The sequence below is a fragment of the Tinamus guttatus genome, unplaced genomic scaffold, assembly GCF_059628265.1.
Source record: "Tinamus guttatus ecotype Peru unplaced genomic scaffold, ASM5962826v1 Tinamus_guttatus_pri_ptg000490l, whole genome shotgun sequence".
Lineage (NCBI taxonomy): Eukaryota > Metazoa > Chordata > Aves > Tinamiformes > Tinamidae > Tinamus > Tinamus guttatus.
In genome coordinates this window covers 750306-776525 of record NW_028289024.1, presented here as the reverse complement: position 1 = coordinate 776525, position 26220 = coordinate 750306, and the positions used below count along the sequence as shown (strand labels likewise).

The 26220-nt window shown below is 43.1% G+C and overlaps 1 protein-coding gene across 1 annotated transcript; it reads right to left on the bottom strand.

The window, feature by feature from the left end:
* Positions 1-1726: 1726 nt before the first annotated feature.
* On the bottom strand, positions 1727-25723 carry ALS2CL (ALS2 C-terminal like). The gene is made up of 26 exons (XM_088533283.1): positions 25533-25723; positions 25010-25118; positions 24262-24454; positions 22895-22960; positions 21144-21309; positions 20700-20828; positions 20252-20371; positions 18726-18802; positions 18268-18334; positions 17494-17690; positions 15351-15416; positions 14555-14653; positions 12402-12560; positions 11995-12106; positions 10456-10533; positions 8867-8994; positions 8237-8410; positions 7674-7767; positions 6969-7126; positions 6019-6087; positions 5220-5393; positions 4324-4366; positions 4095-4156; positions 3584-3733; positions 2499-2595; positions 1727-1863 (listed from the first exon to the last, which is right to left on the bottom strand). Exons 1-26 carry the CDS (start codon positions 25602-25604, stop codon positions 1792-1794), a joined length of 2931 nt encoding a protein of 976 aa, XP_088389409.1. The 5' UTR covers positions 25605-25723; the 3' UTR covers positions 1727-1791.
* Positions 25724-26220: the final 497 nt, after the last annotated feature.

Here is a 26220-nt window from a genome sequence, read left to right as displayed (position 1 = left end):
ATTCCCCAGTCTCACTGCGTGCTGTGCAACTGATACTGGCACCAACCCCCTCTGCAAACCAGCATCTCCAGCTCCAATGATGTGACAACCCTCCTTCACAAGGCCTGCTACCTCCTAGTGTGATCAGTGGTGGAAAAATGCATGAGGTGAGCTTAAAACTTAAGGCAGTTTCTCTTTATTGATGCTGTAGAAGCATGGGAGAATCATTTGAGAGCTCAGCCATGACTTATCAAGGCATCCAGATGTTCCAAGGACCAGGAGTGGAAGGGAAAGTCGCAGAATGCTCAGAAGACAACCAAGATATTGAAAAAAAGACTATAGGCAAACCTGGAATCTCTCTTAAAAACTAAATGGTTTTATTTAAATATAAAGTTACTGTAAAACATACATTAGGAATACTCTCATACCAATATATTAACTATTATAACCAGTGTATTATTTATTAAAGCAAAATACTTGTGATAAACAGGAGGAAACAGTCTGTAGAGTTTTTGGGGTTGTTTTTTTCTCTTTTTTGTTTATTTGTTCTCTTTTTTTTTTTCCCCTGAAGTTACAAACCTGTACAATTTAAAATAAAATAAACCCTAGTTCAAAAGAGCTTTTGCTCTACCGAGCAATTCATTCTTTAGTATTTTCATCTGAGAACAGCAGGCTTTCCCAATACCCCTTTGCCTTTTATAAAGGCATTATATTACAAAAAGGCTAATTCCAGTCTGGTTTGTACCCCAGGGGTGGCAGTGGAGGGTCTGTCAGCACAAGCCTGTGCCCCAGGAGGACCCAGGACCCATCACCCCTGCATCCATCCCTCGTAGCCTCTGCAGAATAACCAGGCAGCACCAGCGTGTTCAAGGTGCCAGTGCGATATCCCTGAGATCAGAGAGGATGCTGCAGAGCATAAATACACATTTACAAATATCAAAAATAGTCAACAGCAGCTTTACGGTGCAATGGAGAGGTACTGAGTTCGGCACAGTTAGGAAGAAGAATGGAAAGATTCTTCTTAGTGACATGGGGAAAACCTCCATGCTCCACAAAATTGGTCATTTGTAGGCACTGAGGGAGCTTCTCATGTCCTTGACGCTTTCCTACCAACCAAAAATGGAGATCCACTATAGCAATTCCGGATTTGTTTTATTGTTTTCTATAAAATAACCTCTTCCTTATGTCAGTTCACCAGTGCAAAAAAAAAAAAGAAAAACAAAAAACACAGCAACTGAGAGAACAGCTAACTGGGATTTCTGGGGAAGGAGGCAGATTGCTGTTTACAGGAATGCAAGATAAAGATTCAAGGCAAAAGAAACCTTGCCCAATTTCGGCAGAGATTTCCGAGTGCAAGCTGAGGTTGCATATCAAAGGCTGGGAGCCAACAGCATCTGCATGTCTGTGCTTTACATTCTCAGCTGGTCCAAAAGAAAACCTAGCAAACCTTTGTCCTACCTTTACGTAAAAGGTCAAAATAAAAAATAAAATAAAAAAATAAAAAATAAAATCAATAAATCAAAAAAAATCAAAAATTAAAATCAAAAATAAAATCAAAAATAAAAAAAATTAAAAAAACAAAAATAAAAATAAAATAGTAGGTCTAAGTTCACCAAGGGAAGAATTTCTGCAGGAGAATTTTGGCAGGGACTAGCACATGCTCCCACAATAACACAGAAACCCTCATCTGAAACACAGTCATTTTTCCTTTCCAAAAGGACAACCAAGACGGTAGCGACTCGGTTGCTTCTTCATCCACCAGCGTCTGGTCAGCAAAGTGCAGGAGGGAGACGGGACCCGCCGGGCTCCCGCTCAGGGGCTGTGAGTCCCGTGGCAGTTCTCCCTCTGATGGAGACGCATCCTCTGAATGTGTTCATAGCACGACTGGGCAAGGAACAGAACAGCTCGTTAAGGAAAAGGGTTTGTGCCCAAATTTGGTTTCCTGCACGTCTAGTGGAATTCCACCGCCTCGCACCTGGGCTGGGCAGAAAACTGAATCTGCACTTTGCAAGTTAGTGATGAGCACGGTCTATGGGCTAGGAGGAAAATAACCTTCTGCGTTAGGCCTGCAAACACCCTTCTAATATTAAATGGGGCTAAAGAACATCAGTGTCTCTATACTACTTTTGCTACATCAGCAAAATATTGCCATATCCTTGCAATTTCCAAAAGCACTTTAGGTTACAACTTTCTGTTCTATCTGCCTGGATCCCTCACAGAAAGCCTGGTCCCCTCTGAAAGTTCTTGTAGGCCGGACAATTTTGACTGCAAAAAATCCTTTCGTTTTGTGTATTAGATAGTTTCCAGTCTCATACTGACATTGGAATTCCTGCTCAGGAGAATCAGATAGACCTCACTGCCTTTGAGCTTCCCCATTGTATTACTGGTGGTCTCTTCTCTCCAGGAATGAAATCCCACAATATCTTTGGACAAAGAACTTTTTTTTTTTGCCCTCCCTTCTACTATTTTAAGTTTTTCCTACTGTGTCTTGGAACTGTCACCGTCAAATTTTCCCTTACCTCCAGTGCTGTTAGCAGAAAATCATAGAGTCCTCCTTGATTGGTGGGGTCCATCAAGTCTCTGATCAGATGGATTTCAGCTCCCAAGTGCTGTATTCTAGAAAAAAAAAAAAAAAGCAGTCACAACCCATTTAACACATCTCTGGGCACCAGCCATTGTGGCAGTGCATTTGAAACCGGATTATGGAGAGGTGGAAGCATGAATCTGGAAGTCCATCCTCCTGATATCCTGTATGACCGAATCTCCGCAAATATATTTGGAAATTTTCATAAGAAAATTTTAAATCCTCCATTTTACATACTCATGGCCCTCCCCCATCATCTACAGTGGAGATAAACATAACCATAACCTAACATAAAATGCAGTATCTACCCAATAGCAGTGCCATACACACAAAAAACGCTTCTAGATTTTGAGCCCAGGCCTCAGGTTTCACCACTTCACCTTTTTTGGGCACCAGAGACATGCAAAAAGCCAGTCAAGGACTTTGAGTCAGATTTGCCAGAAAAAAAATAGACACAGTTTCACTTTATTGCATGTAAGCAGGTTGCTGCAAGTTCCAGAGACAGCAGCACAGACACAGCCGCTCTCTGCAGACATGTGCTACCTTTCCAGCCATGCCTACACAGGAAGAATCTCATTACTAGGTGCTCAACCAGTCTCCAAAATGAACAATAATTTTTGAATGCAAAGTAAGGGTTTTCTCTATAGGTTACAAAGAGAGAGACTGATTTCCTTTAAATTGGAAATCAGTAATGAGTCAAGCTCCATCCACTCCACTCTTCAGACAAGGGAAAAAACAATCCAAACGCCTTTACTATGGCTCTTGTTTCCTCCGCAAGGGAATGAATACGCCTTGTCCCTGCAGGAAGGGCAGCAAGGAGAAGAATCCAACCATTAAAGGCAACCACTCCTGCTGAAACGCCTTCCACATCTCTCCTTGGAGGACACTGTTAGGAGAAGCGTGTTCAAACGCAGCCCCTAGGTTTTCACGAAAGCCATTTTGCCTGGAAACACGGCTGGCTTTTCTCCAAGCAGGACCCCACACGGCAGTGGGAATGGGAAATGAAAACTTTTCACTTACTTCGCTCGGGAGACCACATACATCAGCAGCGGCAGCAGGTCATCCATGGGGAGCTTGTAGTCCTTCTCAACCACGCGGGACACCGTGCTCTCTATCTCCTCATACGTCTTCTGAAGGATCACCAGCTTTTCCCGGGGATCCACCGTGGTGCTGTGAGTGGGAAAGAGCCAAGTAAGAGATGCTCCTACTGCAGAGGCCAAGCAGCCGGTACCAAGAAACTTCAAAGCAGAGCTTCACACTAAATGTACTCTGCTTTGCTCCACTGTTATCTCCGTGTAAGTTGGCTAACCCACACTAGACATAGTCCTGACTTTCCTGGGGCAAAATATTTCTCTCTGTAGAAGTTATTATTCAAAAAAAACAACAAAAAAAAATCTTTATATGTCTTTACAAGCTTGTTTAAACTTGCAATTTAAACTTGTAAAAAGGTGTAAAGTTCCATCATTTCCCAGAACGCAGGAAATCCCCATTAGTTCCGACTGTCAATAGGAGTTTATGGAAAGGGACTTACATCAGCTTCTGCAGGCACTCGGTAGCAGACAGGAAACACTTGTCCTTGACAAGGGAGCGCCTCTGGAAGGACGACAGGATTACATATTTCAGGACCATCAGTAACACCTTGTTTAGCTTTTCCGAGTCCCTTGTGCCCATCTGTAGTTGCTGGTACCCCTTGAGTAATTTAGGTGCAGCTCCATCACCAACACAAGCTCCCAAGGCTAGCTTTTAAGACTATTTCTTACCTGGTTAGTTGTCAGGGTGAGATCTTTTAGAGGCCATAAATGTCTGAAAGGAGATTAGAGAGAAGATTTAAAAGGCATTTAAGTCTTAATTCCACTCTTAACTATTTTTTCTTCTCATTCAAGATGACGTGAAGAGCCACGTAGGTGCTCAAGGCTGAGTTTTCTCCTGTTATTAATCTTTCCCATAGCAAGGTAACATTTCAGGCTCATCAGCCTGAGCACAGGATTCATTTCACTCACAAATGCTCCTCTAATAATCAGTGGATGTTGAGCTACTTTCAGGTGCAATTCATCTCACTGAATCTAGACTGAGCCAAACTGACTACAGACTCCAGATCTCCTGGAGCCTGCTCAAGCCCTAGAGCTATGGATTAGATTATGCTGGAAAGCACCACATGCCTCGAGTTCAAGCCATAAAGCCCTTGCATATCACACCCAGAGATGGATCTCACTGCAGGAATGGGTGAAGGAGATATCTGGCTCCAGAACTTTCTCCCTCTCTTCAGGCTGAGCACCCACAACTGTTGCAGCAAACGGCAGCCTATAGGAACACTAATAATCTTTACCTGATTGCTCTTGAGCTGGAACAAATCAGTGTTTTGTGAATTAGTCAAGAAGAATTTTAGTAAAGGAAAAGGAGGCAAAAAAAAAATAAAAACCAACAAACATAATAGCATCTTTCCACTACTTGGTGATGAACTTCCAGGCACAGTATTGCAGGTGCTCCATGGCAAGATTTTGTCCTGCAGGCTGTGAAAAATCTCAGCTCCGCAGCTGACATGGCATGTGCTGAAGAATTAAAATGTTATAACATCCCTGCCCTGACATCAGAGCTCTCCCTGGTTGCCAGCTTCCCATCATAAGGCATGCATCCACAGATGAAAAAAGCAACTCACTTCTGCACATCCAGAAACTCTAGCAGCTTGATGTCAGGAAACAGACTTAGGTCCACGATCCCTTGGCAGTAGAGATCATCTTCTCTTTCATGATAGAGCATGTAGAGCATGAAGAGCTCGGGGTAGAAGCATGGCAGGATCAGAGGCAGGACTATACTGCATGCCTTCTGGTCGCTAGAGCAGAGAGAAATGAAGCAGTGTCATACCGTGATGTCTTTAACCTTGATATTTCCAAAAGCAGGGGCCACACAGGACACAGTGGAAAAGCCAGCTTTGAGATTGCAAGGTTGACCTGTTCCCCCACCTCCTCTTCTTGAGTTCAGGGTCATGGTTGGTAATGAGCCCTATGACACTCTTGTGTATGTCCACAGGTTGAAAATACAAACACATCTGAAATTGTAGAACAGGACACTGTTCCACTGTTTTTCCAATAGTGCTACCTACATCTAAGTCTCCTGACCACTGGGAGAAACCTGGAGCACCAGAGACCTTTTTCCAACTGTTCTTGCTGAATTCTTTCAGTAGGGTAGGTATTTCTTACATGGAGAAGTGCAAATGAAATCAGACCGAGCCCTTTTCCAGCTATTTACCATTTCAAACCCTTGAATGGCTGCAAATTACCCAACCCAACCCCCCTAAACTAGGTCTTCCACAGTTATCCCTCCTTTCCTATTCAAGGATACCAACAAGTTGTACAGACAGCTCCTGACAAATATGAACAGTTCAGCACTGAATGTAATTCAGAAGCACGCTATAGGCCCAAGCAGCTTAAAATTAAAAAGCCTGTGGTAACACCTACTTCACCTCTCCATCCACACACTTTGTGGGCAGTTGGCCTTTCTGTTCCAGTGCCAGACAGAGCAAGCCCCTGGAAAACAAGCAGAAGCATCATTTAGTTCCCCCCTTTATTTAGCTTTAGAAAAGTAAAGTTGATAGAAATTTGCAAGTATATTTTGGTTTGGAGGCTTCTTATTTTCTTCTGCATCAAAGCCCAGGATTAGTAGAGCGTTATACATTATCTCTAGCTCCAGAAGTCATACTTTAGCAAAGCATGTTTCACTATTTGAGGGTATTCTCTGTCAGCGGCAGAAGCTTCCAGAAATGCATGAGTGTTTTGAAGAATCTCTCATTTCTAAAGGGAAGAGTGGTTACTCTGGTAGTCATAACTCATTCTCATTGAGCATCAGCTCCTGGTATTCCCATGCAAAGGAGGTGAGCTTTCAGGACCTGGCATACGAGCCAATTCTCTCTTCCAATAACATTAGAGGATGTTTAGAATTCCCCTAATTAAAACAAGTCTCTGCTCTACAAAGATAGCTAAGAGATATCTTGGTATTTCCAAGCCAAAGGTGTTTAGCCTTAAAATAGAGGGAGTATTGCTTTTTTTGGTGCAGAAATATCAGCCGAGGAAACTTAGGGCCACAGCAGATAAGGTGCCTTTCCCTCCCCACACCACACCTGCAAGGTTTGGAGATATGAAGCAAGCTTTCAAACAGACACTATATCTGTATCTGTAGAGCACAGAATAGCACTGTGCAAAGGCCTCCTGCCCCTCACCTGTACTTATGCTCTAAATGAGCTTAGTTAGTGCAAATATATCTTTTATTTAGCACAGTTCTGCAGCAAGTCTCCCAAGAAATATGGTGTGAAATAAAGCAGCCCTTGCACCTTAAGAAATGATCCCACCAGCCTACTTCACAAGTCCTCCAGACTCACATCTCTTGCAAGCGCCGAACATGCTCAACTTACTGGTAAAACTCCCATATTTTCTTTGCGTAGTATTTGACTTCCTCCTGAGCCATAGTCAGCAAGTGTCTGTTGGCCCCAATCCCAGAATATGTTGCCTGAAAAGCGATCATCAAGGCCCTCAGCAGCTTTCCCAGTGGGTGCAGAGAAGACTTCAGTGCCTGCACAACAGAGAAGGAAAAATGAAGTTTTGCAAGTCAGCCCTTGCCATTAACAGAGAAGAACACTTAAAGGCAACTCATATGTCTGTTGCCTGCAGAGGAGGACAAGTCTAGTGGTAATCAGCTATAATCTTCGTCTATTTTTGATGCCAAAACCCCATCCTCCTCTCATTATTGGGCTTAAATGGCCTTAGTAGAAACAGCTGTGTTATATAAAGTTGCCATATCCAAGAGATAACCAAGAGTAACTCAGGGAATGGCTGAGTGCAAACCAGCCACCAAGACTGCGTAGAATTTTGTTAAATATCTCTGGCAGCTGTTTATTCCCTGGCACACAGGAAGCCAAGACTGAAGCTTTGTCATTATTTGCTGTGCACAAAATGAGTCTCTAAGAAAGATAATCTCCTTTCCTCTCAAGTACAGCACATGTAATGTAGAGAAGGCAAGACTCAGTCATTGGCTGTTTTGCAGCAAGCAACAGCAAGCAAGAGGATGTACATCCATGTCTGGTGGACAGAGGTGGATCCTTGGGATGTTCAACCCTTACCTTATCTAAATAACAGTGTAGTGATGCCAGATCCTGGTGCTGAACTAGCTCTTCAAGAATATCTTCTGTCTTCCAGGATGCATCCTCAGCCCCTCTGAAAAGATGAGAGATGAGAAAGGAGTTATCCCTTTCCTCAGACTGTTCTTCCTACCTTCCACCCACATGTAATTCTACTATCCACATTCAGACTAGCCTTTCCTACCATGAAGCTTTAGCTTTAGCTGAATTTAGCTTTATTCAGAATGAAGTCTCATTTATAGGCTATAAACAATTAAGATGATTTTTAAAAATGCAGTAAAATATTTGGATAATTTCCAGTTGGTATTGCAAGTGGATACGAAGGGGAAATAAGACTCTTGGAACAAATGAGTTCTACTCTGCTCCCCTGAAAAGTATGTTTTAAATAGAAAAATCTCAGCTATCCATAAATTTAGATAATGACAGCTATTATCACCTTCCATACCTGGAAAATGCACAAATTCATAATTCAAATGCAAGGCAAATGCACACCACTCTCCATACCAATGGACTCCTCTCTCTCGACAGCAGCATGCAATAATTACCTTTGGCAGAAGAGGTATTCCTGGGACTTCCGCAGCTCCTTGCTTGTTTGGATGTGGAAGCCTGTGAAAGACTCCTCTGTTTCCTCTTTGCAGCCAGAATGGATGAACTCCAGGAATTGGTCGTAGATTCCCTTCCATCTCTTCTCTACTGGGAACTCCGCAAGGCCCAGCTGACTGCACAACATGACATTACATTAGGCTTTTCTACCCCCTGCCTCTATTTTCTCTGTCTTCACATTCAGGTATGAAAAGTTGTGTTAATATACAGAGATATCAACACAAAAACTATGGGAGCAGAGAAATTTAGCAGTACCTAACTGGCATCAAAAGCCAATTGAAGCTTATTATCCTGGCACCAAAGTACTTTGGGGCATGCAGCATCCACAACCTGAAGCTTTGTGGCTGAACCGATCACAGCTTTTTTGTTCCCCTTACAGATGTTTCTAAAGAAGAAGTCTTTAAGAGCCTGACCACGCTGCTGTCTTTCCTCTTCTCCTGCTATTTATTAGTATTTCAGATCAGCTCCTTCACACAAGGTCTGCTTTTATCCCTTTAGGGGCTGATCCAAGTTTTCTCTAGGTCCTCTCAACATACAAGCCAAAACCCAGGAAATCAGCTGCTGTTGCTCACACTTTGGTTATCCTGTCATCCAGCTGCTCATTTGATGTGTTCAGGATGCCTTGAGTCTGAAGGCCTTGGCCCGATTTGTTAGTAAAGGTTCCCTCCAGAATGAAGCCATTGGCAAATGACAGCTTTCCCTGCAACAGAAATAAAGGGTTATTTTGCCAAGATCTCATTAACGAGAGGAAACAGGCTGGACTGAGATCTCACTTTTCACAGAGCCATCACCTGAAACAGAACGATTTCCAGGACCAAGCTCTACATTTTCAGCATCTGAAGCAAATCAAAAATCATTCAGGTAGGAATCACTGGAGGCAACGGGTCAAAATACTAGCTATTAATTGGCATATACAGGATTCTGGAGAGGGACAGCCATCCAGTAAGTACCCAGAAATATAAATTACATTTACACTATGCTTTTCAACAAGTTTTCAAAATCCTTTTTGCATTATAAAAATCTCTGGATTAAATTTGTAGACAGTTATTTTTAACCTGGAACGAGCATATAAAGCTTCTATTTCTCCTGTGTTTTTCCTCTATTGGTTAAAACCACATGCAAGTTTGGCCTCACAGGTAGAAGGAAACATTTGATATTCACCATAAAAGTTTTCAAGAGCTTGCTGCTACCAAGAATAACCCTAAATTCTCTGGGGCAAATATGGGAGAAGGCATGCAGTAGCTTGATTCAAACTTAAAAGGTTTTAATTAAATTACTTCCCAAGCCAAATATTGCAACTAGTCTGGCTTAGAACACGAGCCTTAAACTCATATTGCTAATAGCAGGAGGCACCATAGTTTTAGATAAAGAACAGATTTTTCTAAACTAATTACTCAAAGTAAACATTAATTTTGGAGGAGGATGTATCAAAGCTCTTCAGTCAGTCTCTGCAAAATCTGCCCTAAGTCTTCCGGCTTAAAATTACAACAAACTCTTCCTCCTAAATGACTAAATGACAGTGCTCACTTGCATTATTTGCAATCCTTAACCATCATCGAGTACCTATCTTGACATCTGCTCAGTTTGATTTAACCACACACTTCCTGTCAGAATTGCCATGGATTTCTGTAACGAGGTGGAGGACTAGTGTGCTCTGTTGCAGGGAAATTTGTAAGCACCTTGACCAAGTATTTCTGTTAAAGATAACTTCAAAATGTTCAGCATGCCAGTGCAATGGCCACATTGCAAAATTAAGCCTTTCAGATAAGGCAGCTATGTTAACATCTTAGTTACGTTAGCACAGCACTGGTACTGCAATTCAATTTACTTTATGCATTGTTTCGCCATGCTCAAAGCCACTACAAAGGCTGCAATATTGTTTTATGAACATAAAAACATCCCAAACCGTAGCTGCAAAGTCTTGCCATCCCCCTGACAAAACAAACAAAAACTCTTAAAAATCAAAGCAATGCCCAAAGCCCTCACTTCCCTGCTACTTGAAATCTCTCAGGTGCAACCTTAACAGGAAGACAAACACTTTCTTTTTTCCAGAGGATCAAGAGAAATTGAAGGGAAAGGACATGAACTTTGAAGAAGAATCCCTCAGCCTTCTGGAAAGCTAGTGGTGGTACAGAACAGCTGAGGTGAAAGAAACACTCACCTTTCCAACAAATGTTAGATCTTCCATGAAGTTTCCTTCATAGACAGAGTCATCTTCCAAGAGTAGAATCCCAGAACCCTATGTTTGAAAGCACAAATTTTAAGCATGACATGGACTTCCAACCTACTCTGACCCATCTAGAAAGAGCAACGGGAGTGATTTATGAGGTACAGACTCTGAAAACCTTTTTGCAATTTAAACTTATCATCAGCAACGCTCAAGACAAAAGCACAGAGGTGCTCTACAGATAACTGATTAGGTGTCATTGCACGGAATAGTAGTACTGGGCAATCAGGCAGTTTTATAGAAGAATATTACTACATTTATTTCCCTAGAAAAAGAAACTAAACACAGGTTCCTGCTAAAACAGGAGTCACCAAGAACACCATACAGATCAAACTAGTGGCCTTCCCCTATGACCTTTTGGTGACTCTAGCCAATTGTGTCATTTTTTGCAAGATGAATAACAGAAAAGAGGAAGCGAGCTGCTACGTAGAATCTCTTTTTTTGTGTAGTCAACCTGGTCTTAATGAGCTGCACTGAATCACTCGTCAAAATTACTCCATTACTTCTCATCTCCCACAGCTGCTTACAGTAGACATTGCAGAGGAAGAGTGCCACGATGAAGAGCAGACATAGGGTACTTTATATCAACAGGGAAGATGCTTCTTGTGGAGGCTTGGCCTGAGATTCAGGTCTGAAGGTTCAAATGCAACTATATCAGCCAGAAAATGCAGTCACTTTTAGAGCTCTAAGACATTTTCCTCTGGAATAGTTTTCTTGATGGAAAGTGCCCTCTCTGGCAACAATAAAAGGTTTCTAAGGGAAGCATTTTGGCCATACCAATTTTCCACTAGGAAAGCTAAAAGCAACTGCTCTCTACCCAGAAGCCTTGTGAAGTTAAAGGAGCCTTCAGCAGCTGGCAAGTCAAGAGAGAGCTTTATTTTGGTCCTCCACAAACGGAATTTTTATGGAAACCCCTTCTGATAAAGTTTCCATGGTAACCACTTTGTCCTAATTTTGCATAGGGTGAGAGGTGTTTTTTTGTTTTGTTTTAAATCATGTATTTTTTCATGAAAATAAATCCTTTTATTCCCCAGCCAGCTCTAACCATGCCAATACCTATTGCTTTCCACACCAACATATCAACTTTAATTTGTCTGGAGAACAGACTTGACATCATTAAGTCCACCTGGGCAAGGCAAAGACTTGATGATCTCCAAGGCAGATTTAGTGCCATAATACACCAGCACAGGAGATCCACTTAGTAACTGTGACCTAATGGTTCAACAACCAAACCTATAAACATGCACAAACAAGGAAAAGTGACAGTCTCGTGTCCAGTTCCTAACTGCACAAAAGGGCTCCATCAGGTGCTAAGAAGCATATGATTTAATTTAGATCTTGTTCTTCAAAAAGCATTTTTGCAATAAACATCAATGCCTAAGCCTTGCTTTCTACTTTTCAACCTTATCTTGCCCTTGGTGGGGAACTTCATGTCCCACTGATATAGAAAGTGCATTGAAAATGAGTACTCACCACCATTTTACCAGCATGGAATGTCCTCTGATAGCAGATTCCTGACTGGGTCACTACAATGCCTTGCCCATGTTTGTGATCATCATGCCACGTCCCTATGTACCTCTCCCCTCTGGAATTCAACAGAAAAGGATTTAAGGTTTTGCTCTGTTTTAACGCATCTTATTTGATTTTACATATCAGCTTCTGAGATGAACTTTAGTCAATAAAATGCTCCATGTAGCACTTACTTCACAAACCCAGTTCAGGTAATGCTTCCCCAGGATTTCAAACCCCTACAACAATCTGAACATCTCCTTCCTGTTCCAACCAAATGCCCCCCAACGATGCAGGAGTCTTTCCCTCCAAATAGAGGCAGGCAAGACTACCAGGTGCCTCAAGCCAGCTCTGATCCATACCCCTTTTACCTATCTTTGTCGTCCCAGACTCCATATCCATTCTTCTTGTCATTTTCCCATTGTCCAGTGTATCTAAATGGATGATCAGCTGAAGGGTTCTCCAGAATCCCAAACCCTTGCCGCATATCATCTTTGAAGTAGCCTTTGTAGACCATCTCATTACCATACCTGCAGACACAGATGGAATTTAAGACTTTGCCTATTGGACAGATCCTATCAGAGCAGGAAGTCAGGAAGATGATTAGATTGGGTTCATCTGCCTGTTAAATATTAAATATTCAATATAAATATTAAATATTAAAAGTATTTGACTGATAGCTCTGGAGCCTGTGGTCATTCCCCACTAAAAATATGCACCACTTGAGTTGGCCACTCCACACATTACTTTCAACATTATCATATGACACATCAATTAGAAGCCTGAAAAGCCTCTTAATTAACAGTTGCAATTACTTTGGGAGAGGTAACTCAGTTCTTGACCTCTTGCCAGATGGGTCTCGATGACCGTTGGTTTATCCAGAGAGAGAGGAGATCAGATCAAGCCAGACCTTCCTGTGCTCACCTTCTACAACCCTTTCTCCTGACATCACCCACCTGGGAAGAGCTCCCCAGAGCTCTGTCTGTGCTAGCCCTAGATCTCTCGAGCAGAGAAAGAGCTTATGGTAAGCAGAGCTGTCATTGATAATTACTGACCCACTCTCACATCTGATACCAGAGACACTAGTGTAAGTGCAACCCTTCAGCTCCTCTTACCTCCTCTGTGTTCTTATGGTTCCTGACATTACCAGTCTCCTTAAAATATAAACATATTACATAGCACCAACAGCCCCAGAAGCTATAATTTGAATAACACACAGATATTTTACACTTTACAAAGGGCATTTAAAGGGTGATCCTTCAGCTCTTCCTTGCTCTGTTAACATTTGCTCTCCTGGCTTAGGTCATTGTGTGATGAAGTATCCTGAACCCCAACAGCTACACAGGGTATTGCCTATAAGCAATCAACATGTATCAAGCGTTGCTCAATAGGCTCAGTGTTCCCAACAGATTTCTATACATGTCCCATACTCTGTGTTTGATTCATAATTATGGAGCACAACGTGTAATTGGGAATGACCAGGGCCTATGCCCATGATAAGGAACTGCAGTAAGGAACTGGGTTGTGTGCTTTGCCACAGCTGGCTCAGCAAGAGCATGGTAATGATGGATAGAGGAGTGTTTGCATTTGCCAACACAGTTGAATCCAAGCCACGTGTGAGCTAATCAAAGATGAGACAAGACATATTCGCTGTTGCATAAACCAAATGAGACTGCTATGTCCAGCTAACCCCGTAGGCTGCAAATGAAATCTGTTTGTGTCTACAACCTGCCAAACAGGCCTCAACTGCAGCTTCTGGCCTTCTAAACAGGCAGGAGAAAGAGGCTAAGCCTGGGACACCAGAATAATCCCACAGTGCATTTCTGCACACATGCGGCTTCCTCCAAATTCCCAAGAGCACTTTGAAACACAAGTGCACAAATAAAGGTGTTTCCAGGAACATTTCAATGAGTAAATAAGAAAATCCTGGACTGTATGTCTTAAACTCTATGTTTAATCTCAGAATTTGAGTGAGCAAGAAAACCAAATTCAAGCAAAGTGGGAGAAGCAGCCCAACTTCAGCAGTTCTAGATGAGTTGAATCCTCCAGAGTAATGTTGAATCCTCCAGAGTAATTAAGAGCCCTAACTATCTATCACTAGGGGAGCTACTCTGCACCAGGTTTGGTTTGAACAACGTGGCCAGCCAGGAGGCAGGGAGAGCTGCCCTCCACCAAGAGCTGGACGATGCACTCTCTGCTCTACAAGTACGAGCACAAATGCAAAACTGTGTCCTCACCTACAGGGCATAGAGGCTTGTGCGTAAGACACCTACAATGCTTCCAGCTTGTAGAGAAGGTCTTAGTACTCTGAGGTTGAGAATACTCGGGGCTTCTGACAAAACCATCCTGCCCATCTCCAAAGCAAAACCAGGAAAGGCCAAAAGCAAAACCACGAGCTCCTGGAACCTGAGTTACCTTCTGCTTTTTGCTCTAATTGGGCTTTCCCCAGTGTGGTGGGACTGTTTCACCCTCCAAGCAGGTGATACCTCCCTCCTGCCAGAGTCCATCCTCATGCTTTACTTACTCACAGATTCCATAGCCTCTCATCTTGCCCTGGGACCAGTGGCACTTGTAGCAGTCGTACCGGTCTTCGGATCGACGTGGGACAAGGCATATTCCAAACCTAGGCAGTGCATACAGCAGAAGTCAGCACAGAGACAGGCACAGGAAAGGCAACTTGATTGCAGTTGAAGAAGCATGAAAAGAAAGGGCCTTCCACATTCCCAAACAGATTTTTGCACCTAAGGTCAGCTCTATCCCCAAAATGATTCCCAGATGTCTACTGACTTGCTCCAAGGAAGAGCTTGTTCTGGCTCACCTTCTTGTGAGCTGCATAGCATTTTTCTATAGAACTATTTGCAGTGATTCTTTTTTCTTCTCTTCCCCTTCCCTAGTTTAGGGGCTGAATTAGACCACCAAAGCAATTGCCATTTTTTAAAAGTTACCCCCAAATAACTTTAAGACATTTCACGTCAATAAATTCACCCAGATTTAGAGATTAGGGATTAGACTCATCTGACAAAATTCTCCATCTGAAAAGATCATCTGAGCCTGCTCACTTTGCTGTAGCAATCCAGACATTCTAGTCCACACTCAGCCTAAAGCACACATTTAAAATAGGTTAGATGAATTGGACGGTAACAGTGAATATTTCTCTCCATTGACTGCGAAGGGAACAAACTAGCTGAGCTAGAAGCAGCCTTGCTCAAGCGAGATGGATTCCACACTAGAACCACCACACTATAAAATATCACTTTACCTCTAGTGAGAACCATTCATTATTGTACTTTGAAAGCAAGAAACATCTTTTTAAGGCTTACCCATGCTCCAACCCTTCTTTGAAGTCTCCAACGTGGTTCCGACCATCAGGCCATTTCAGTGTCCCCCTGCAATTGGAGGCAAGCATTACATGGGGAGAATGCCAGCAACAGCTGCAGTTCCAACATCAGGAGACACTCAGAGGCACAACCCAGGGATTACTCATGGCAAGACGTTTCCTTAGGGGACAGAGGCAGAAAAGGTCTCCAGGCATCACTGGAACCTTGAATCCGCTGTTAAGTGTTTAATACCACCAGGTTTTCATGTCAAGGAATAAGCTTATAGAATCTTCTTCCAAATTCACATATCTCAAAAGCATTTTGCAGTTTTGCTGGCTCATTGATTTAGAACAATGAATACGATTGTTTTGTAACTACATCACAGTGCTTGATTTAGCCCTCCAAAATTTCAGCAGTGCACAGCCCCGCAGACCAATTAATTACAGCCTCACCCGGGACTTTCTTATACCAGGCTTTCTGAAAACAAAAGAGGTGACCATTAACCTAAATAGCTCATATCTTCCCATGAGTTTTGTATGTGGGTTGTAGACATGATAACACAAGGCAATGGTGCAACAATGAGACTGGGATGGTCAACGCGATGGTCAAACATGGATGGTCATGCATGGACATGTCTGCTTGTGAATGGGTATTTTTCTCCTCCCTGTCTCCCCTTCCACCTGCACCCACTTGCAGTTTTAACCCTTGCATCAGTACAGATGCAGGCGGCTCCCTACACATTCCCTAGCAAAAGACAACACTAACCAGTGCAGAACCAAAACTGTGACGCATCAGAATGACTTTTGCCAACCTTGTTGCTTTAAACACCCACACAAAACAGATAAAGGGCCAAGAGACTGGCTTTTGTTATTAGGATATAGGGAAGCAGTCAGATCCAATTAAGCAGACTTATGCATCTCAATTTACTTTGCTATTATGAATGCAAAGCAAAGGAGAGCTAGCCAGAGGAAAATGCCTGCTCCAGTCATGGAGATGGTTTAAGCTGCTTGTCAGCAAAGTTGATCTACTTCCACTTCAAGGCATCAACAGGAGTGAGGAAGAAGGCGAAGAATGAAGAAGCAGTTGTTGGAGAGCCACAATTCACACTACTGGTGTGAACTAGGTAGCTGTGATAACTGCCCAGAAAAATCTCTGCCCAAACACCTATTTTATGCTTATTTTATGTGATTGTGAAGTAAAATCAAGCACAAGCTCTTCCACAGAATATTCACTATTAAGTTTTTCTGGATTCTGGGTACTCTGAATATTTTAAGAAGATTCTTTCAAACCAAGTCTCTACATACTATTGAAGTAAAAAAATAAAACCCAGGAAAACCCCCAGACCACGTGTTGCTGTCTGAAGAAATCACTCATATTTCTGGCTTCTGCAGAATAGAGAGACTATGCTCTACTTACGCGAAGGGGCCTTACTAGGGCTATTTAAACTTAAATTACAAGCCACGCCCTTTTGTCAGAATTCATCCATAAAATTGGGTTGAACAGTTGGATTTAGCAAATAGGTCTAATGCTCCCCAATATTGCATATAAGGAACTTTTGTGTACTAGACTATATTCATTCATTCACAATTCTTCCTTTGATAAAGGTTTGGATATTAAAATAATTTTTGATAGAACAGGAGAAAGCTTTTCCCTCATTAGCAAGCAAAGTTATTTATTTATTTGTCATCCAGAGGGTAAGATGTTATGCCTCAGGCTAAGATCCTGATGTTCAACATTATCTTAAGTCTAATTACAGGTACAGCTAAATGCAATGTCTTCAGTGTGATCATTACCACATTATTAGAGAGAACCTCCAAAATTTACTCTATAATCCAGTACTGCTACCAAGACAGACACGATACGATAGGTCACACGTTGGACTCATACTTTGAGAAAGCCCTAAAAACAAGGAGATGTTTCCCCAGGGGAAACAAGTCAGGCAGGAAGCAGGTGGCTTGGCACACCCAGTGCAGTTGCCTGTCTACAGTCTGTGGTCCAAGCCCTCAACCCAGCACGGAGCACCCCATGCTCACAAATACTCCTGAATCTGGATCTACACCACCAGGATCCAGGCAGCACTGTATAGAAAGAGCTGGGCCATCCTTGTGTATTCTTGCTCAGGAAGGAGGTAAGAAGGGCTCCTTACTTGCCATGTGGCTTTCCCCAGTGCCATTCGCCCTCGTAGGTTGCGCTCTTGAACTTGCCCTCCAGCTTGAAGACGTAGCTGAAGAAGCGGCAGGACGGAGGCTCGGTGCCTTCCCCAGTCTTGCCCCACAGGGGGAAATCACGTTTCCCGTTGAGAGCCTGGCGGATGGCTTGGTTCAACTTCCACTGCCAAACAGCCTGAGGAAGAGGAGGAGTGAAGGAGCAACATGTGAAAAAAGCCACGGGGGCCCAAGAGGAGACGTTCCAGAAGAAGCAGCACGAGGTTGGGTTCTCCCCTACTTTGTGCTGTTCAACCAGCTGTGTTGGTGCAAATCTACAGCACCAGTAGGAGGAATTAGCCTGGGTCCTGCAAACTGGATATTGCAAAAAGGCACCAAACTCCCAAGGCAGTTAGGCCTGATGCCCATAATCACTAGCCCTTGACACAGGACCATACTGGTGTGGCTTCACAGCATCCAGCTGTGAAGTGCCCAGAGCAGACAACTTTCAGAGTCACGATATCATTCATCTACCATGGACTGTCCAAGCCACCTCTGCCAAATCAGAGAGGAAAAGGTCTTAATTTAAGCAGATGCAAAGCCATTATTGTATGATCAGGAAGCTAAAATCCTGATGTTTACATAGGATTTTAGCTTCCATTCAGTAGCCAATGTTTCTACCCTAAAATGGGGCTACACCTCTGTGCCATAAACCCATCTCAGTGTATAGTACATGGCTTTGCAGGAGAAACAGCAAAGCCCTGACTACAACCAACCTTCATCTGAGGATCTTTTGCAGTCAGAAAGAATGTTTCTTCTGGTGTAATAATGCGGAGGACATACCTGGAAAGCAAAGGACATTAGAGACTATGAAAAAATAAGTTTCATGGTCAAGCAGCTGTTGCTGCTCCTCTTATTCCTCTTCAGAGGCAGCTAATGATACTTTCACAATATTTTATTTTCTTTTGAAAAGTACTTAACTAATCAACTCAATTTAGTTCCTTAGATGTGCAGCCAAAAGCATTTTATTACTGATTGATTTCAAGATGACAGCAAACATAAGCAATGCAAGTTTGAGCTACTGCAATCCCATCTGAGAGGCAGAGTGATGACCAATATCTCAGGACCAACTCCCTTTGCTAGTGGAAAGGAGATGAAGCAAGGATTTGAGTCAGTCTGTAGGTTCCACAGTCAAGCTGAACACTTTTTCCTCCAGTGGAAGCATTTTACTTACACTCCAGGAGCCGACTTCTCCCTCCAGCTTTTGTCTACCCATACAAGCTTCAGATCAAAACTCTGAAAGCTGTTCCCCTAGAGAACCAGAAAGGGAGAAGATATTCTTGTTATTGATGTGAATATCACAGCAGTTCAAATTCCCTCCTCTGGGGTCTGCACACCTGTATCACACAATGATGACAGAGCTCAAGACTTCCTTCTTGAACGAATGCAAGAGAAGGAAGTAAGTTCTTAGATTAACACTTTTAAGTGATGGTCCTTAAAGCCACAGCTATATGTTTCTGTTCCTATACTCCCTTTTAGATGACATATCTCTAAAAGAATTTATTCCTGATTGCAGGGGTACCTGATTCCTGGTACCCAGGAGGCCTTTTGCTTAAGATTTGACTTGGATCTGGACTTCAAATGCCACTTCCATGCAAAGGCCCCAGATTACAAGATTTCAGGAATCTCCGTTTTAAGCAATAGCACAGCAAACAGAATAAATTAAAGTATTTGGAATATTAGGTAAAGATTACATTTAAGGTTACATCTCCCATCTGTGTCTAAATACCTAATGTCTACACTATAGCACTGCTATCTGCAAGGATGTGGTTGAACAAGCTCAGGGACTAGTAAGAACCTCAGAGCTCACCATGATCTGCGGGAAGGGGGTAAGAAGATTCAAATCCTCAATTCTACAGTCCTCTTTTTCAGTCCCCTTTCCACAGACCAAGCTAGCCAGGTCCATACCAGTCCAGTTACGCCTCCACAAGCTTTAATAACAGTCCTAGCAGCGGATGAGATATAGTGGGCGGTAACCGTTGACTGAACAGAGATGACTACAATGCAGATATCTCCATGTGAGCTGGTTATCCTCAGTTCCTGCTCTAGTCAACAGAGCCAAGGACATGATTCAACTCATCCTAAGTGCAGCCATCCAAAACACAGCACAGGAACCGCACCCAGAAAGTGCCTTTTTCTCCCCTCTAACCAAAAGGGAGCCTGGGGTGACTAGCTCCTGTCGAGAGCACTACAGCATGAAGGAGCTGTCAGGCAGAGCAAGCCGAGTTGGGCTCAGTTAATACACGCTGTACAACAGCGTTGAACACATATTATTTATCTAGCTGTTCACATACATGGACGCTCCCTGTCTGTTCCACACCCAGGCCACAAATTCCTGAAACAGCCCCAAGAACACCTGCACCATGAGCTCCAGCTCCCATTTTTAACTCAGGACCCTTTGAATGCACAAGAACAAATCAGCAGATTCCTGTGCAGGAGTGGGCATGGGTTATTGGAAAAGTGCTGTGGTCATTGGATCATAAGTTTTTACTGGGGAAAAGGCTATATGGGTGTTCTCCTTTTCCTACTTTACTGGGAATTCTTCTCTTATTCTCTAGCAGAAACCAGAGGTGCAAGAATCTGAGAAAGGATTTTGCAAACAGCCAAGCTTTGCTGCAGTTTCAGCATTAAACAATTCTTACTTTCAGCATCGTTCATCTATGCTGTCCTTCCAAACACCCTGAAAGGTTCAAAACTTGCCTGAATTAGCACAAGGACATCATCAAAGAGCAGAATTCGGTCCGATCGATTCGTGCTGGCAGAAATGGGAAGATTTTTGCTGTCTTCCAGCAGCCGCCTTTCGGGAACACAGAGCATGTCCTGTGGAGGGAAACACAGAGCTAGAGAAGGCAGACAGCTCTTGCATTCCCAAAGAAACATCAGGATCTGAAAAAGCGTGTGCAACTCAAGACCCTACAGAGGTTTGGGGAGAACACAGAGAACAGTGACAGCAGGCTCAACTTCTAAAGCATTAGTAACCAGAAGGTTTGTCCAAGGCTTCCAAACTGTGCAACAGCCACCCAACAGCAACCAAATCAAGTCCCAAATGCTTGATCCATATACAATTTCCCACTACTGAGTAAGCAGAAATACAAGACCACCAAAGACCACCCCTACTACCAAGCCACCACCTCTATCTCTGACTCACCGTGAATTTGTAGCCCAGGGATTTCCATAAGGCCTTGGTAAAACAAGCCTCATCCAGGACTTGGCTGATGAAGGACTCAAGCTTCACATACTCCTTGATAGCACTGGTAACTAAGTCCTTTTCAGGGCCCTAAAAAAGGAAAGCAGGACTTGAGAAACGCTTCAGGCATGGCTGTGCAGGACTTCCACTCTCTGGGCTAAGTTGGAGAATAGCCTCAGCAGCTCCAAATCCTCAGAGAGGGAAGGAGCTGCCAATATATCTGCATTTAGCCTAGAGGGGCTACATAAATCCAAACTTTCCCTCAGTCCAGAAGTATTTTCAATCTACAGGTGTGCACCAAGTTCTGCAAGAGGGCAGCTGCTTCATTCACCACCATAATGCCCCACAGCTCTGCAGCAGATACTAAGTTGACCCACTCAGGCAACATCATATATAGCCTCTTACCTCTTTCACAGCCTCGTTCAGCTTGGTAAGGAGCAGCACATATCGCTCAACGTGATCCCGGATTGGCTTGTGAAGTACAGTGTACAAGGCCAGAGACATGGAGGACTCAGAGGTGAAGTCTGTGAGGAATTGCTTCAGCACTGTCTTATGGTGCTTCCAGGCTTCACTGCAAGATTGCAAATCAAGAAAAAGGTTCACTAACTAGTTTTAATGCAGATTCCTACACCTCTGCAAATGTGAGAGGCTACCTCCCTGCCTGACATAGTATAGAAAGACCTCAGAGAGCAACACAGAGTTGTGCAAACATATTTGCACACCAAATACATAGAAACAAGGCAGTGAAGTCAAACAAGCTCTATCCACTCAGGCTCTGACCCACAGCCCTTTGCAAATAGGAATTACACCATCAGATATGCAGAATATAGCATGACTTCCATAACTGTTTGCACACCAGAAGAGTGACTCAGAGTGGCTGCAAATCTACTCATCTCCAGCTCATCCCTTCAGTTGCTGAAAAATGAACCATGAGACTCTGACCACATATGGGACAAGCAGTGGAAATTTCTTATACAGAAAAGCTATTTCCATACAATTGTTAGCCTGTTCAGAAGGTTTGGTATTCCTCTGAGCAAACCAACAGAAAGACTTCAAGAAGGGAAAGAGCTGTTGACACAACCACACTCAGCTAAAAATGGCAAAGTAAAACCCAATTTTGCTCCTATTCTTAATGCAGAGGTGCACACCAGGTTTTGGAGAGCTTGTAAGAAGGTGGCTCAGGGATGCTGCACACTTCAGCAGCAGCCAGGCTCTGCTTTGCAGCAAGGCAGAACTACAACACTGCCCCAGCCACTGTCATCCTGGGCTCAGTTTCTCTACAGCAAAGCATGTGACCATGCGGATAAGCTCCATCGGACCAAACACAGGCCTTGGGAACGTCCATCTGAGCTGGGCACTTCAGGATTCCCTTATAGGCAGGGCAGAGAAATGGGCAAATGGGTGAATCAGGTTCCAGAGGTGCCTATCATCAACTACGAAATGAGGCACCAGGATAAGCTCAGGTAGAAGTGCCAAGTGTATCTCTTTCCAAGCCTAAATCGTGACCAGCTCACAGACTTTTGCATTGACATACACTGGCCATAGGTTCAAGGTCACTCTCTTAGTATCCACAAGAAGTCACATATACCTCACTAAAGAGCAAACCTGGAAGACTTCACCTTGGGGTTTCTGATTCTTAGAGAAAACAGAGAGCTACATAATCAATAAGCAGGCATGGCCCTTTACTGTGGGAACTCTTCCACATAAGATTAGCTCTACAATATCTGCCATGCACACACCCCAGAGCCCCATTCCCCTTCCTTGCACATGTTTTGCTCAGTGGATTTATGTAGCCTGCAACATAGGTAGGCTGTGAGCTTAACTCCCAACAAAATATTTAAGTTGTGCATGGATGGAAAGAGAGGGAAAGAGAACTGCAGGGAAAACTTTTCAACACCTGATCCAGGGGCTTGGCAGAATGCAGGAAAAGCTAGTTCAGAGAAGCAGCAGTTGGCTGAAATGATGACCAGGGCAGTGCTCAGTGCTGCTTATTCTGTCCTAGTGCCTTAACCCACATTTTCCCTGCAGATCATTCCCTCCTGCCAGGCTCAGACTCCCAGACCAGCTTGATGTTTGCACTTTTGGAATCTCTTTCCTGCCCACAACATTACTGTATTCGTGCCAGCTGCTAAATAAGTATTTTTCAGACCACTGACCTTTTGCTCTTTGTAGCATGTTCAAAGCCGTAGACTACAACATAATTTGCAAACGTGACAAAATACCTGTTTTAAAAAAAAACAAGTGTGAACAGTTAGAGGTGCAAATATACAAGATTTAAGTAATAGCAGGAGCAAAGTCTTTTGAAAACATGGCCAGCTCAGCCTTTGCAAAGGGGGTAGCTACTGTGCCCTCTGTTTGCACCATCTCTGCAGTTTAACTGTGTCATTGACTGTTTACATTAGCTTCATTACAGAAAGTCTAAATCTTCCTGCTGTTTAGTGCAAGTAGAAGTAATCTTGTGCAATTACCCTGGAAAAGAAATCTCCAAAGGCTGAGCTTACCAGCATCGGATGGATGAATTTCTTCTGCTTGAAACAGAAGCATCAAGTCATTATTATTGTTGATAAATCTTAGGCAATGTGTTTCATGTCAATGTATTTTGTCTCACACTAGAGGGAGATCGAGCCATATTTTGTCAGCAAATATCATGCCTTCTTCCAATAGTGATTTTGCATGTCACGTATTCTGTCCAAATCAATTATTTACTACATCTAGCAGGCTTATCTATTTATTGCTGATTTTCAGAATCTTAAAGAAAGTCTTTGCTTGCTCCTGTCACTCCAATAAATATGAGACATAGTAAAATCAGGACTACACAGAGTGGATCAGCAGAAGCGGATAGGACCCAGCTCTTAGTGTTTTAAAGGAGGAAAAAAAAAAAAAAGTTTTCATTTTGTTTCAAAGATGAGGGGAAAAGGGATCTCCTCCAGATTAGCTCCACTTTTATGTCAGTTGAAATCTGAGTCGACTGTGGGGTGAGGCTGTTATGTTTTTTATCCACACCATGGATATGTATATCCATGTCTATCCATTATGTACTATCGGGCCCATTTCCAAAATGCAACAAACATTGTAGAAATGGGTTTATGAACCATGTCTGCTGACATCTTCCTCTTCTCATCCGTTTAAGTCCAAGCCTCCTTGTACATGCCTTTCTGCTCCTGATCACAGCCCGAGCTTTTGCTCTAACTTCCCCAATCACAAATTGTTAGCCGCTTTCTCCTGTGGTTTTTTAAGCTGCCTAAAAATATTTTCAAAGAAAGAAAATCCCATCTTTAACACCTCTTCCAAAAACAGTAACAGATAGAAAAAGACTACCTATTAGATGGTCTTACATAGATCCCTTAATCAGTGGCATTTACCCCATGCACTGAATTCAACTGCTTCCTTGCTTAGTGACTGAAGACTAATGAACAGGATTGAACAAATTAAACATAACAGCTTTCCACAAGCCTACCAGAATTAGCAGAAACAGTCAGTAAATTGGGCCCCTTATGTTCGTCTGAAATGCTTCTGTACTTACTGAATGTAGAGGCTGAGAAACAGGTCTCCTTTCCAGACAGTGTAAAAGTCTTGGATGCAGAATGACTCAGAAGTGTTGCATTTTTGTTTGAGTATCCGGTAATTTTCTTCTGTGAAGTTCCAGAGAGCTTGAAATCGATCATTCAGCAGAAGTAAGAGTTTAAAATTGTCCTTTCCTTTCTGGTCATGAGGCTCTTTGAGGAAGACATGAGGGGAGAGGTGGGAACAAGGCTTTGAAATGCCAAGAAATCTCACAGAAGGCACTGCCCAGATCTAGCACTCAACCCAACTTGCCAAAGTGAAGCACACACAGTCTTACAGGAAAATAAGCCCTGGGAGGAGGGAAGTGATTATTTTGGGTTGAGTCCTTGTAACTAACTGTATGGCTGCCCACGCTGAAACCTTCTGCTTTCCATTCTTGCAGGCTAAGTCTCAGCTCAAGCACGAGCACTAGAGGAAAATTTTGAGATCTTCCCCAAAACATGTTTTCACTTACACTGGTCAGAATCTAGATTAACCTCTAAAAACAACAGGAACCAGAGCCCTAGGCTTACATGGAAGATCACATGAGGCCTCAAGATCTCACTGTCTTAAATGAAGCAATTCTACGTATCTATTTCTGTAAATCAGCCTGCAATAAGTCCTCATCCAGTCCTCAGTTTTCAATTATAATTCTCTTCACAGGTGTACCAACAAGGTGACTCATGGTAAGGAGTTAGAGACAAAAAATACAGTCTTCTCTGACCTACCTGCCTGGAGCAAAGGCTTGAGGATGAGGGCATCTATCCGTGCCAGGCATGCCGAGAAGGTTTCTTCTGCTTGGAGCAAAGATGCAGTTGCTTCAGCTGTGCACATGTCCTGGACACAACAAAAAAGACACATATAAACTTCTTGCATGCATATCCACCTACCAGTGGTTTCAAAGCTCAGTGAGAACATTCAGGCTTTTCCCTTTGGACAGCACGCCAAGAGAGCTGCATTTGCTGCCCCAAAAAAAACAAAATAAATTTTGCACGAGGAAACAGAAGCCCAGCAGCTCAACATGAGATGGAGTCACAGAAGTTCACTGAAGCTAGAACCTTGTTTTCCTGGTTTCCCAGATGAAGAATTTCTCACGTCGACCGTGATGTCTTTCTACATGACTGGTAAGACCGTAAGCTTGATAAGTGCCTTAATCCTGTCTAGTGCCAGATCTGTCCTTCCAGAAAAAAATATCGCTCAAGTACAAAGCAGCAACTGGTGAAGCAACGTGTCTATTCCCATTTTGCTCACCGGTTTTTGGCCCCGGTGCCCAAGTCTGCACCTTTTGGCATTAAAAGCCATGGTACGGAGCCGCAGAGCCATGCCAGAGCACCCAACCCTCCAGAGATCTGGTGTTTCTCCTTTCCGTGTAGGACTCTGTGCTCCTGGTTGTGTGTCACAACTGCTGGGGCTTGCCTAAAATGGAAGTGTCAGCATAAAAAAAAAAAGAGGGGGGGGGAGGGGGAAAAAATAAAAATAAAAAACAAAACCACAATGATGTGAACAAACCCCAGTAACTTCCTCCTCCTGCCCTCCAGCCCTACCTTCCAAAAGAAACCTATCAGAGGAAGTGAACACCAGCTAATAGCATGTCATAGGAAACTAATATGGACTAATATGGAAAAAGCTCAGGTGGTGAAAATACTATGGTCAGAGAAAAAAAAAAACAACAAATAAAAACCCTCAACATTCTTCCAACGTAGCAAAGCAAGACAACAAATGGGAACTGCAAATGCTCTGTCCACATTTATTCTCAGCCTGGTTACAGTGCATTCTCAAAAACGATGGTTACAATAGTAATCTGATGAGTATAATGTGCGATACTACAAACATTTAAGTTGGCAGCACAGATTTCTGAACGTTTCAATGTGGAAACACCACTCTCAGGTGCGGGCCATTTGAAATGGGCAATTTGCACACAGCCATGCAGTTTTGGGAG

Coding starts and splice junctions, on each gene's coding strand:
- ALS2CL (XM_088533283.1), bottom strand. CDS start 25,604: ATGGCTCTGCGGCTCCGTACCATGGCTTTTAATGCCAAAAGGTGCAGA. Junction 21,310..22,894: donor CATGCTACAAAGAGCAAAAG/GTCAGTGGTCTG, acceptor GCAATCTTGCAG/TGAAGCCTGGAAGCACCATA. Junction 2,596..3,583: donor TATGTGGTCTCCCGAGCGAA/GTAAGTGAAAAG, acceptor TTTTTTTTCTAG/AATACAGCACTTGGGAGCTG.